Source organism: Colletotrichum truncatum (assembly GCF_014235925.2).
Source record: "Colletotrichum truncatum strain CMES1059 chromosome Unknown Contig_0005, whole genome shotgun sequence".
NCBI classification, from domain to species: Eukaryota; Fungi; Ascomycota; class Sordariomycetes; order Glomerellales; family Glomerellaceae; genus Colletotrichum; species Colletotrichum truncatum.
Genome location: NW_027222402.1, coordinates 3,971,575 through 3,984,382, shown reverse-complemented (window position 1 = coordinate 3,984,382; position 12,808 = coordinate 3,971,575). Strand labels below are relative to the sequence as shown.

The 12,808-nt window shown below is 51.9% G+C and overlaps 3 protein-coding genes across 3 annotated transcripts in view; all 3 read right to left on the bottom strand.

Annotated features, from left to right (window-relative positions):
* Window positions 1–1,078: 1,078 nt before the first annotated feature.
* On the bottom strand, window positions 1,079–2,260 carry CTRU02_209150 (uncharacterized protein; the record flags this gene model as incomplete). Its single annotated transcript, XM_036732775.1, has 1 exon — window positions 1,079–2,260. One exon carries the CDS (start codon window positions 2,258–2,260, stop codon window positions 1,079–1,081), a length of 1,182 nt encoding a protein of 393 aa, XP_036575518.1.
* Window positions 2,261–2,334: 74 nt separating this feature from the next.
* CTRU02_209149 (uncharacterized protein) lies at window positions 2,335–2,508 on the bottom strand (the record flags this gene model as incomplete). Its single annotated transcript, XM_036732776.1, has 1 exon — window positions 2,335–2,508. The coding sequence occupies one exon, from the start codon at window positions 2,506–2,508 to the stop codon at window positions 2,335–2,337; it is 174 nt and encodes a 57-aa protein (XP_036575519.1).
* Window positions 2,509–3,755: 1,247 nt separating this feature from the next.
* CTRU02_209148 (NRPS protein) overlaps window positions 3,756–12,808 on the bottom strand; it is a gene marked incomplete at both ends in the record, with an annotated part of 38,088 nt that continues 29,035 nt past the window's right edge. Inside the window, one exon of the mRNA XM_070205214.1 lies at window positions 3,756–12,775. Coding sequence (XP_070061289.1) covers window positions 3,756–12,775 — 9,020 coding nt within the window. The remainder of the gene's footprint in view (window positions 12,776–12,808) is intronic.

Sequence of the window (12,808 nt, the reverse complement as noted above, 5' to 3'; positions counted from 1 at the left end):
GTCCCACCAGGCAGTTAACACAAAAACAGCCACATATGAAATCAGGCTCTGTAGTAGTACATCTACTAGCTGGCCGATCGCACATAATCGAAGTATCTATACAGACTTCTTTCCACTTTTAAATATAGCTTATTCTCTGAGACATATTTCTAGTCCAAGGATCAAACATTGGTTCATTGGTTGAGGAGGCTATGCCAGCCAACGCTTGCTTAATGCGTCTTTCAAAATCCTTTTCCATGTGGGAGTTGGTGCGGGGAACTTGGTATCCACAGAGACGATGGCTGACGGATCTACGTTATTCCGATCCTTCGATTGATGCAGAACTAGATGAGTTGAATGCTTAAGCAATTGATCCCGTATGCGATCATTGTTTATGTCTGTTGTTCTGTATGGTGCCACGGTCAGAAGGTATTCTGACCTCACTCTGTGTTATGATCATGGAAAGTTTTGATAGTTTTCTTGTGGTTTACTGCGCTTGGTATGGTGAAACTATCTTTAAACTATTTTATCTACAAGTATTTAAAAATGATGTTACCTTAGAACGCCAGCAAGCTGTGGGATTTTACTAATTTTCAAGAAGGCATCCTGATACTGTCTGCTTTAGAAGTTCAAGTCGAATGAAAGTAATTGGGATGAGCTTGTAAATAAGGAAAACTAGTATCGAACCATATTTACTGCAGTGGAGGCAGAATGTCAAATTGCTACCCCTGTCAGCTATGCTGCTAGAGAGTATAACCAAAGGGCTACAAAGATGCAGTCAGACACTGGTAGATGCGCACTTTCTTACTAAGATGCTGAAGTAGTCCTCATAGGTAATACGCGTTGACTTGCCTCGTCATGCTTACAAGTGGACTTAATGGCCAGCTAAGGCTTTGACCTCCTCGGGACTCAAAGGATCCAGAAGGATCATATCAGCGAGCATCTTAGCTGCAATGACTAGATTGTGGTTTGGTCAATTAGGTTGCACTACAAAAAGTAGTCTGATAACAAATCAAGGATTTACTACGAGCCGGAAGATCGTGTTCCTAGATTTATAAGGAAAGGATGAGAAAACAATAGACACTTGGCTAGACAATATTTAAACCAGTTTGACTGCTCTTCGTTTCCAATCAGCTGCAAGGAACGTCTCACAAAAGCTCTCCCTAGATCCTTGATGTTCCCATATTGTCGTTCTCGACATCCCCACTCGTACAGCAACTCCCTTATTTTCGTCCGTCCAGCGAAGGTGTAGCAAGTCGACAAAACCTTTAGTGTTATGCCAAACATCCGCAAAAAGGAAAAGACACAGATCAAAATGTGCATCCCCCTTGGAAGATTCCCGAAGTCGTTCTAGTAAGTCCAGGTTCTCTTCGTCAGAAAAAGCTTCCGCATCATCGGGTCCCGAAGGTTTGCAGCAAGGGCAGGTGAAAACATCGGATCTGTCCAGTCCTATGGTCGGTCCATCGAATTCGATTTTCGACAGGTCCTCGGCCAAGTGCAAAAACTCGTCCCTTGTGACATAAGTACCTTCAATAGTGATGTATGACCCTTCCAAAACGATTCCGTAAGGATTTGATTTATCGTGCATATTAATGTTATGATCCACCAGCGCGATATCGAACTTGTCTGCCCACAACTTACCCGTATCGTTGTTAGGAGTTTCCAGTAACTGTGAACGAGAGCTTAGGATCAACGAACTCGTCCACCCATCCACGCTTGCCCAGCTCCAGCTGGGTGCCCTGTAGGAGGGAGGATGAGCCAGGATGTTATTCTGCCTTCCCCAAGCGAGTCCGGCGGCAACATGATTGCTCCATAAACCAGCCAAATACTGCCCCATCTTTCCATCATGGTTTATGATTGCAGCAATTCCAGATATAGCAGGAAATTTATCTGAAGGTATTGTCAAGTGGCGCTTTGAATATTCATCGACGCACTGCTGCCAGACGCGAACTCGTTTAAGTATATCCTTCGGTTTTGCTTCGTTGATGCCGAGGTTAATCGGCGGGTCAAATGCTCTTGTGATATAGGGTTGTAACTTGCTTTTGTTGAAATCCAGATCGGTCTGACCTCTTCCGATTTTCTTCTCTTGGATACCTGAAGCCTCAAATTTGAAACCTTCTAAACATTCCCAAATGAGCTGGCGTTTTGTAAAGTGTAGGATACGAGGAGCGAGCATTCGTTCTTGAGCAGCCCATCCCCGGGTCGATAAGACGGAGCGTTTAATGTCCCAATCCCATCGAAGCAGCCGTTGGCGTAGGCAGTATGTCATTTCCCGACCCATGATGGGAGATATTGGAACGTGTCGGTCGTGAAGAATACCTTTAGTGCTGTCTTTTGCTACGGTTGCTGATATCATCAGCGCTGACCTGCCATAATACGAAGCCATCTTCTGGGATTCTTCTGCCCAGTCTTCTGCGTTATCCTGACTAATGCATAAGGCGTCGATCCAGAGATATTGAAACCCCAACCAACGCGTAATGACAATTGCATCGATGAAGGTCTTTGGAAGTAAGCCAATCGGAATCCCATTCTGAAACTTGGGTTTAAGCGATTCCGTCAGTTTTAGGACTGGTGTCTTGCCCCAGCAATGTGACAGTACGCAATACTGGCCTACTTCCCCATTGCTGACAAGTAATCTAGGCGCCACTGAAGGATCACTTGATATTTCGATGACTCTTTTGGGGAGTACAGTAGAGTCAGAAATGGAGCAACCATTGTGGGCTCTGCATTCTTCCATCCAGGAACGGACCAGAGCGAGGCAGCTTTCATCGAGAGGATTAGCAGCCACTGGATGCAAATAATCGATTTCCGGGTGCGGATCTGCGGAATTCAGCCTTGCTTTCTCATGACACTTGATGGTTCCTCACTCACTGGCTTCTTCTTTTTCCGTGCACAGATCAAGGAGCAAATCATCCACACTGTAGGTGTGAGAGTTGTCTTTTGGTTGTTTCACATCCAGACGAAGAGAGTAAAAAAAGACGACTTGGCCTGAGAGCTCTGATAGGCGATGTGACCATCGTCCGGAGGTCTGAAGAACCTTACAAAAGAACGCGCAGCCACCACAGCCGTCGCGGCCTAGACCAAGACTTTGGGACTTGTTGAGTATTTCATCGTAGAATCCAAGGCATTGTCTCTGACGGTACTTCAACTCCAATACCAAGTTAGAACAGATGTTACATAGCTCCATGTCGATGATGGAAGCATTTGTTATGATCCTGAAGATGTAATGGTGCGGTGGTTTAGGCATCAACAAGCTGTCAGAGATGCGTGTTACGAATTGGAAGTGTGACAAGGGCTGCCCCTCTTATCTAATTAGCCGGTGACTTTTAATTCGCGAACGTCTTACGCATAATAGGACACTGCTTTGAATGTAGACTCCACCTCGCTTGGTCGATTGACATAAAGCCAGTTTCTTTATCATCAGTCAGTTGTTTATGCATGATCAATGAAAGCACATAAGACTTTGCGAGTTTTTTTAAAGCACAGGTTATTAATGTAGAATGTATTTAATTCAGGTCATTTCTATTCATATTTGTAGCCCAGATGAGTGTGCCTGATGTGAATAACAGATAGAGACAATGACAAAAGAAATTCGTCTTGATTAGACGCATCGTGAGTATGACATCGAAAGGTGCCATTAGAAAACATTACAAGACAGACTGGAAAAGACAGAATGTAAACAAAGAAAACCATCATCAACCATTTAATACCATTCTTCTCCCTTCCGCCTTGGAGGAAACGACAGTATTCGTTACAAAAGAAAGATGATTGAGACCTTAAAACTTGATAGTCTCCGTACGCTTGATGACGTCCTCCTGAAGTGAGCCCTGCTTTCCAGGCGCAGAGGCCAAGAAGCCAACGTGGGAGAGATACTTGACGTTCTCCCGAACGGCGAGCCTCAGCTCACCATCTGCAGCAGGAGCATCTTCTCCGGACGGCGCTCCGATCTCGCCGAGGAAAGCCTGCACTGGCCACAGAGGGTGAGTGTCGCCAACCTTTTCCATATGCGCGTGAGCCAACGGAAGCCACTCAGACCATGGCATTGGAGTGCAGGGCTCTCGAAGCTCCGCGTTGACTAGGCCCCAGAATTCGGAGACGGACACGCCATCGGGAATATCGACGAAGCCTTCGACGACCTCCTGTGTACCGGCAAACAGCTGGGTCATGACGGCGCCAGCGACACGTCCTAAGTCGAGCATCGGAATTCGGTAGTCTTCAGGCTCCGATGGGTAGGATCCCAAAGCCGTGGCGGCGGAAACAACACGCCAGAGGTAGTCGTCAACGTTGGCTACGCCCTCATTGGCAGTACCAATGATAAGGCCAGGTTTGACGACGGATAAGCGGTTCTGGCTGGTTGGAAGACGCGTTGCCATGCCATAGACGATGCTCTCAGAAACGAACTTTGTCTGAGCATAGCCGGTGCCGTGGCCAAGAATCTGAGCGAAGCTGGCGCGGTCTGATTGCGTGTCGGCCTTGGCTCCGCCCGAGACGTAGACAAATCTGGCGCGACGGGGAGAGGCAGCAGCGGCCTTGACGAGAGCGACGGTGGATTCAACGTTGGCGGCGCGTACACGATCATAGTCTGCGGTCCAGCTCATGGAGGCGCCATTGTGGATGATGGCATCGATATTAACGGCCTCCTGAGACTGGCCTGAGATGCGTGCCCACTGGTTGTTATCCAGACCCATGCCTTCGACCGAAAGGTCTCCAGCCCAGATTTCGAGCTTGCTGATGTACGAGTCGTCCCACCACGAGGCGATCTTTGCTGTTTTCTTGACACGTTCGAGACCGTGAGCGGGTGAAGGAGCGCGAACGAGCGCAACGACGGTGCCAATCTTGTCCGACTGCACCAGTTGTTTGAGAATCTCATTGCCAAGGTAGCCGGTGGCACCAGTGAGAAGAACAGTAGCTCTGTCGGGTAGACCGGTAAGTGGGTGAGCTAGAAGCTCCTCCTGAGAAGCTGACCATGTCTCCTCCAACAAGGGTGTGATCTTGCTCATCAAATCCACGAAGGGAAGCGCAGCGGAGGCGCCAACGGCGGATGCTTGTTCGATGTACTTTGCCATACCGCGGATGGTTGAGTTGCCGCCGTTGATCTCAGAGAGTCCGAGCTGTACGTCGTGGTTGTCTTTGATGTACCTAGAAAGGGTCACGACTCGGATAGAATCACCACCAAGTTGATAGAAGTTATCGTCTGTGCTGATGGACTCCTCGGGAATCTGGAGGACACGAGCCCAGGATTTGCGGAGTTTGACTTCCAGCTCCGTGGTAGGTTCACGGAATGTTGAGCGCTGTTCGAGGGCATATGCGGCGGTGACTTCGGCGGGGAGATTTACGGCTTGCTGGCGAAGCTTCTTTCTGTCAAGTTTCATGGCTGAGGCGAAGGGCATGCGTTTGAGTACGAGGGTGGTGGCGGGTACCATGTAGACGGGGAGCGAGCGCTTGAGGGCCTCGGCGATGGAGGCGAGGGATTCCTGGAGACTTTCATCTAGAGAAACAAGGTTGCTGGTGAAATCATCGTCGTTTGTATCCTTATCTTGGTGACTGTTGAACAAGGACAAGAAAGCCGTGAGCACGTCGCCCGAGTCGCGAGAGACGACGTCAACGACTGCATGCTCAACCAATTCTGGAACCGCCGTCATTATCACTTGTTCGATTTCAGCGAGTTCGATACGTTGACCACGTAGCTTGACTTGTGTATCACGGCGGCCAATGTAGTTGATGGTACCGTCGGGGTTGTACTGAACGAGATCGCCCGTCTTGTAGAGGCGCGGGGGCGCTGTGGTATTGAAGGCGGACAGGAACCCAGGGTTTTCGACAAAAGCATCCTGGGTTTGCTGCGCATTATCATGGTAGCCGCGGGCCAATGTATAGCCCTGGACGAGAAGCTCACCAACGCAGCCGATAGGGGCTAGTTGATGATGGTTATCAGGGTCTACAATCCAGGCTGTTGCGTTCTGGCTGCGGCCGATTGTGGTAGGGGATTCATCTGCGGACTTGAAGATATGGGACATGCAGTCGACGCAGGTCTCGGTTGGTCCGTAGGCGTTGATGAGTCTGTCAACAAGGGGGAACCAAAGTTCCACGTTTTGCTTTGTCAAGGCCTCGCCACCGAGTAGGAGTGTGTTGAGTCGTGGAAGATCTTCGGGTGACAGTGTAGTAACGAATGACGGGGTAAGCATTGCGACGTTCACACCGGCATCGTTCATGAAGCGAGCGACGTTATGGATACGGTCGCCTTCGGCCGGGATACAAACAGTGCCTCCAAAGACCAAGGGGGTCAGGATTTCGCTGAGGCTTCCGTCGAAGACAAAGTTGGAGAATTGAAGCACGCGAGAAGAGGAAGAAAGGCCGTATGCCTTGCCGTGGCCCATCATGCTGGATGAAAGGGCCATGTGTTCCATGACAACACCCTTGGGCTTTCCAGTCGAGCCCGAAGTAAAGATGACGTAGGCCGGGCTCTCATACGAAGTTGAGGGAAGAGATGATGCTGGTTGATGCTCGGAGAAAGAGGAAAGTTGAGAAATCGTCGTGGAGGAGAGTTGAACGACATGCTGTGCCAAGCTGGCGCAGGATTCAGCCATCGCAGACGATACCACAACGACCCGAGCATCTACTCTCCGTACAAGTTCTTCCTTGCGGTCGGCCGGGTATGAGGGATCCAGAGGCACGAAAGCACCACCGGCTTTCATAATACCAAGCATAGCGACCACTGCCCACCTGGATTTCTCAAAGCACATGGGAACCAGAACCTCCGGCCCGACACCGAGGCCGACAAGGTGGGCAGCCAAGGCTGTTGACAAAGCGTCGAGTTGACCATAGGTCAGGTTACCTTCCCATGAGTAGATGGCCTCACTTCTCGGGTTCTTGATGGCTTGCTGATGAATCAGCTCATGAGCACAAGCGCGGACGGCCTCTGGCGGTGGCCGAGTCTCGAAATTCCATTCCCGAATCTGGTCGATATCAAGAGGACCGCACGCATTGATATCAGACATCTTTAAAGTTTCATTGGCGCTGGCCAACAGGTTGACAACGTGTCCGAATTGATCACAAACTCGGCGTAACTGCGTCTCTGGGATGACACGAGGATCAAAGGAGGCACTGACGTCCACAGTGTTGTCGGATCCGACATTGCACTGCATCACAAGAGGATAAATATCAAAGCTCTCGTTTTCGTTGGCAACATCGGTGATTACGAGCCCTGAAGCCTGCTGCTGTTCGTCGGTGGCAGGGGGCGCAGGCTGAATGACAAGGTGATTGTGGAAATCACAGGCCTCCTGTGCCTCTGAACTGTACTTGGCGATGTTCTGGAGGCCGGTGTGCTCAAAAGGAATCATTGAGTTCGCTTGCTTCTGGATCTTGCCCAAGAAATCGCCCACTGTTAGACTCTTGTCAACGTGAACTTGGATCGGGACGGTGGAGATGGTAGGACCGAGAATTCTCTCGATGCCGACGACAGATGCAGTACGACCGGACACGGTACCGCCGAAGACTACGCGGTCACTCTCCGAGTACCGGCCTACTAGAAGGGCCCAGGCAGCACGTAACAGGCTGGGGGTTGTAATTCCGGATCTGGGCCACTCGACAATACGGAGGCGGCGGGTTAAAGTGCCAGTGCACCGGACCTCGGAACCGGACATGCCGACGGGGAGGCTCGGGAACTTGGTGGAGTCGACTCCGTCGAGCTGATCAAGCCAGTAGTAGCGGCACTCTTCCTCGGTCACGGCTTGTGTGTGTCTGACATAGTTGGCGATGGAGACGGGTTGAGTCGATACGCTGCCGTTGTAATAGGCCTCCTGCATAATCTGCATCATGTGGCCCATTGTCCAGCCGTCGAAAACGGAGTGATGCACATCCCAGAGCAGAGAAACCCGGTCTTGGTCGTCTCTGGTAAGTGTGAAGTAGGATAGCGGTGATCCGTAACTGACCGTAGGCGCAGCAGTAGACAGGGCATCCGAGAGCCGGATGAGCTCATCTGGTTGCTGCCAGGTCATCACTTCATCGACAATGATCTGAACAGGGCCTTGCGCGGATAAGAGGAAACGGGTCCGAAGATTGGTGCAAACCGATACGGTCATGGCCACGGCTTCTTTGAGCCGGTTGATGTCGAGTGACTGCCCCTCAGGCGCAGTAATCGTCAAGCGTGCCATGTACGATCCCGGTCTTGTCTCTGCAAGAGTGAGGAGACCCTCTTGCAGTGGCGTACAGGGGAACGCATCAACGATGGACTCTGAGAGCAGCAGTCGGTGTTCTCGGCATTGCTCGATGGCCGTCTCAGTAATCATATTTCGGCTGTCACTCGGCATCAAGCTCCAGGGTTCAGCGTCGTCGTTGAACGGGGACTCGCTCAGCCAAGTAGCAGTGGCGGCGACGGCGAGGAGACGTGGGTCTTCGAAGAGCTTGGCGACAGTGATGGAAATATCGCTCTCGCGGGCCTTAGTTGAGACGGAGATGGCTGCGATGGAGTCGCCTCCGAGGGCGATGAAGTCGTCATCTCGACCGATAGACTCCACAGGCAGACGCAAAACGTCAGCCCATATCTTTTGAAGACGCATCTCCATGGCCGTAACGGGAGCTCGCTTCTGTGCGTCAACAAGAGAGTAAGTTGCCAGTTGATCGCGGTCTAGGTCGGCCGTGAGTTTCTGCAACTTCTTCCTGTCAAGCTTGGCAGAGGTAACGAAAGGTAGTCTCCGACATGGGATGAATGCTGTAGGCACCATGTAATGCGGTAGTTGGGCACGCAGATCGCCGACCATGGCCCTTACGCGGCGCTCAAAGTTAGGAGAGGTGGCTAGGAAGAGATCACCGTCGTCTTCAGTGTTCTCGTTGCCACAGCCAAAGTATGCCACGAGTATCGCACGTTCTTCGGTTCGGAAGACGTCAACAGCAACCTCCTCAATGTCCATGACGGCACGAATACTGTACTCTACTTCCCCAAGTTCAACACGCAAACCACGGATCTTTACTTGTGTGTCTTTGCGGCTGATGAACTCGATGGTTCCGTCTGCATTGTACCGTCCCAAATCGCCGCACTTGAAGAACCTCTCGAATCCGGGCAGCTTGGGTGCCCACTCCGGTAGTTCTCGGACTGTGCTCTCCGCCGTGCGCTCGGGGTTGTCAAGATACTCGCGGAGCATAGTGGGGCCTTGGAAGACAATCTCACCGGCACATCCGATGGGCGCAAGCCGTTTGTGGTCTCGGGGATCGACAATCCAGCAGTAGCCGCCGATCGGTCGACCGATAGTAAGTGGGGACGGAGACTCAGCGGACGAGGTCCATTCATGCATGGTGCCGAAAACGCATGTCTCGGTCGGGCCCCAAGCGTTGATGAGTCGAACCCTACCGAGCCACCTGTCGAGGTTGTCACGGCTTAAAGCTTCTCCACCGAGAAGAAGCAGCTTTACATCAGGAACGTCGTCAGGTGAAATAAGACGACCAAAAGCCGGCGTAAGGAAAAGCCAGTTGATGCGCATGTTGCGGATGAACTCAGAAAGAAGACCGCTCAACCGAGTATCCTCTGAAGGCACACAGATACAAGCTCCGTGTATCAATGGCATAATTGTCTCTGCGACCGACATGTCGAAGACGTACGAGGCAAACTGCATAATGCGTACATCACGCGTCATCTTAAGCCTCTTTCCGGCTGCTAGTTGGCTTGTGCAGACAGATCTATGCTCTAGAACAACACCCTTAGGTGTGCCGGTGCTGCCGGAAGTGAAGAGCACATAACAGATATCTCGAGGTCCAACGCTGGTCTTGGGCGCAGCCCTGCTGTTTTCGGCCTTGAAGTTCTTTAGGAGGCTCTCATCGAGAGCCTTTGAGACCTCGATGACTGTCGGTACAAGGTTGGCGACTCGCTGAGCATTTGCGACAGATGCCAGCGCGAATCTTGCCTTGGTCTGAGTCGTCACCTGCTTCTGACGCTCCTCGGGATGGGATGGATCGAGCGGTACCCAGGCGGCGCCGGCCTTGTTGATGGCCAAGATTGAGACGAAGAACCATACAGACTTCTCGAAGCAGACGTGTACAAGGTCACCAACCTCGACACCCAGCTTGACAAGGTGGTGCGCGAGTCTGTTTGCGGTTCTGTTCAGGGCGACGTAGGTGAGTTCCCCGTCAGCAGCGAGGACGGCTGGTGCAGATGGTCTTCGGACCGCCTGCTCCTCGAGAAGCTGGTGGAAACATGCGTTGACGATGGGAGTGTACTCGTCGTTCCACTGGATCGACTGCTGAAGATCGAAAGACCCCGCAACAGACAAGCTTCCCAAAGGACTCTGATTCTGGGGCAGAAGTTGCTGCACAATATTGTCGAATTGATTGCAGAGGGCCAGCATTTGGGATTCCGGCAGAATGTTGGCGTCGTAGATGAGACTCAACTCGACAAAATTATCAAACACATGAGCTTGCGCCACCAGAGGGTAACTAAAGTAGCCTCCGATGGACTCGCTGCCGTGAAATTGTTCAGCGCTGGCCGTAACAAGGACCTGGCCCGAGGCGTCATCATCAGCATCATCGGCAGACTGGGCCGGCTGGATGACGAACAGACTGGAAAAGTTGCAGGCTTCTCTCGTCTCGGCGTTCAACTTGGCAATCTCTTGCAGACCGAACTGCTCGAACGGAACCATCTCAGCCGCCTGCTCCTGGACATCGCGAAGAAACTGTGATATGGGCTTTTCCTGGTCGAGACGAATACGATGGGGAACCGTGGCGACCACCGGGCCAGCCATGTCTTCCAAGCCCGGCACCGGCGCCTGTCTGCCGGACGCTGACGTTGCGAAGCAGATGTCATCCGTGTCTTCGGAATACCGAGCGAGCAAGATAGCCCAGGCCGCACGAAGAATCGTGGCTTTGGTCACGGCAGAGTCAGTCGAGACCGGGGAGCTGATAATGTTGCTAGTGATACATGTCTTTGGAGTTTCCACGACGCGAGCAACGGGCGGGAAAGTTGCTGGCTTGACATCGCGAAGTTGCTCCATCCAGTATCGACTACCGGCATCGTAGTCGGATTCGGTAACATACTTGATGAACCGAGAGTATGGGACGACTTCGTGATTATCATCACCGTAGTATGTCTTGTGCAGGGCTTGCATGATGATGCCCAAAGACCAGCCGTCGTAGATGGCGTGGTGGAGAGTCAGAACAAAGTAGTTTGAGCCGTCCTCACCCTTGGCCACGGCGTATCGACACAGGCGCAAACCGTGAGCCATCTCTGGTGTGCCTGCTAACGCGTCACGGACGCTGATATCTCCGAAGAAGTCCCATTGGTTCTCCTCGTCTCGCAGCACCACCTGGATCGTAGCGCCGTCAATGAATACCATCCTGGTTCGCAGGTTGTGGAAGAGAGCCACCGTCTTTTCCCATGCAGTCTTGAACTTGTCCAAGTCAATGTCACCGGGAATCTTGTAGAGAAGCTTCGCAACATAAGATCCAGGCTGTTTCACGGCCAGCGCCATAAGGCCTTCCTGGAACTTGGAGCATGGGTATGTGTCTTCAATGGCCTGAACACCAGCAAGACCGCATTGCTCGGCAGCCTGGCTAAGGATCCCATCAACCGAAGACGCGTTGATCAAGCTGAAAGGTAGAGCTTCAACGTGAACGAACTCTCCGTCAACAAGTGTGGCGGTCGAAGCAAGGCTGCTCAGTCTGGCATCCTTGAAGATGGAGCTGGCGGTGATGGTGATGCCGTTCTTGCGGGCGAGAGTGACAAGCTGAATAGCTGTGATGGAGTCACCTCCAATACGCAAGAAGTTATCGTTCTTGTCAATGGTCTCTGGAGACTTATGGAGGATTTGAGCCCACAGATCACGAAGCTTCAGTTCCACTGCGGTGGTTGGGCGGGAGGCGGATGGTTTATGGGTGGTTACCAATGCCTTGCTTGCTAGGCTTTCGGCCGCTAGACTGCTTCCGAAAGTTCGAAGGGCTTTTCTGTTGAGCTTCATAGATGCTCCGAAAGGCATTTCCAAAAGGGTGAGGATAGCGGAGGGAATCATGTACTCAGGCAGCGCAGCCTTGAGACTGGCCAACACAGAGACAATCTCGGCATCGGTGACCTCATTAGTCGGGGCGAGAGTGAGGTTTGCGTCTTGCTGGCCCTGAGATGAAACTTCAGCTTTTTTGCTTTCGTCCCCACGGAAGGTGACGAAACCAAGCAAGGTATCTCCGGTCTCCCGCTTGATGACCTCTACTGCGGCGTGCTCAATGGTGGGACAAGCCTTTTTGATCTGGTATTCGATTTCAGCGAGCTCGATGCGCTGGCCTCGGAGCTTCACCTGGTTGTCGCGGCGGCCAAGGTACTCTATGGCACCGTCTGAATTGTACTTAACCAGGTCTCCAGTTTTGTAGAATCTTTGAAGCGGCTGCGGTGTCTTGGGGAACTGTGCAAGCCAGGCGGGATTCTCAATGAAGACTTTGGCGGTTTGCTCGGTATCATTAAGATAACCACGGGCGAGGGTATATCCCTGCACAATCAGCTCTCCAACACATCCAATTGGGGCTAGACGATTGTGATCTTCGGGATCCACAATCCATGAAGCCGCGTTCTGGCTCCGGCCTATAGTTGCCGGCAACTCGTCTGCCGAGGTGAAGATATGCGAGACGCAGTCGACGCAAGTCTCAGTAGGACCGTAGGCGTTGATAAGCTTGACGTGGCCGAACCAGGTGTCGAGATTCTGCGCGTTCAAAGCCTCGCCTCCCAAAAGAAGCGTCTCAAGGCCGGGGACTTCTTCAGGGGTCAAGGTCGTTGCAAAAGAAGGGGTCAACATGGCCACGTTGACGTTCTTGTTACGGATGAACTCGGCTGTCTCCTGTAATCGGTCTGTATCGGATGGAA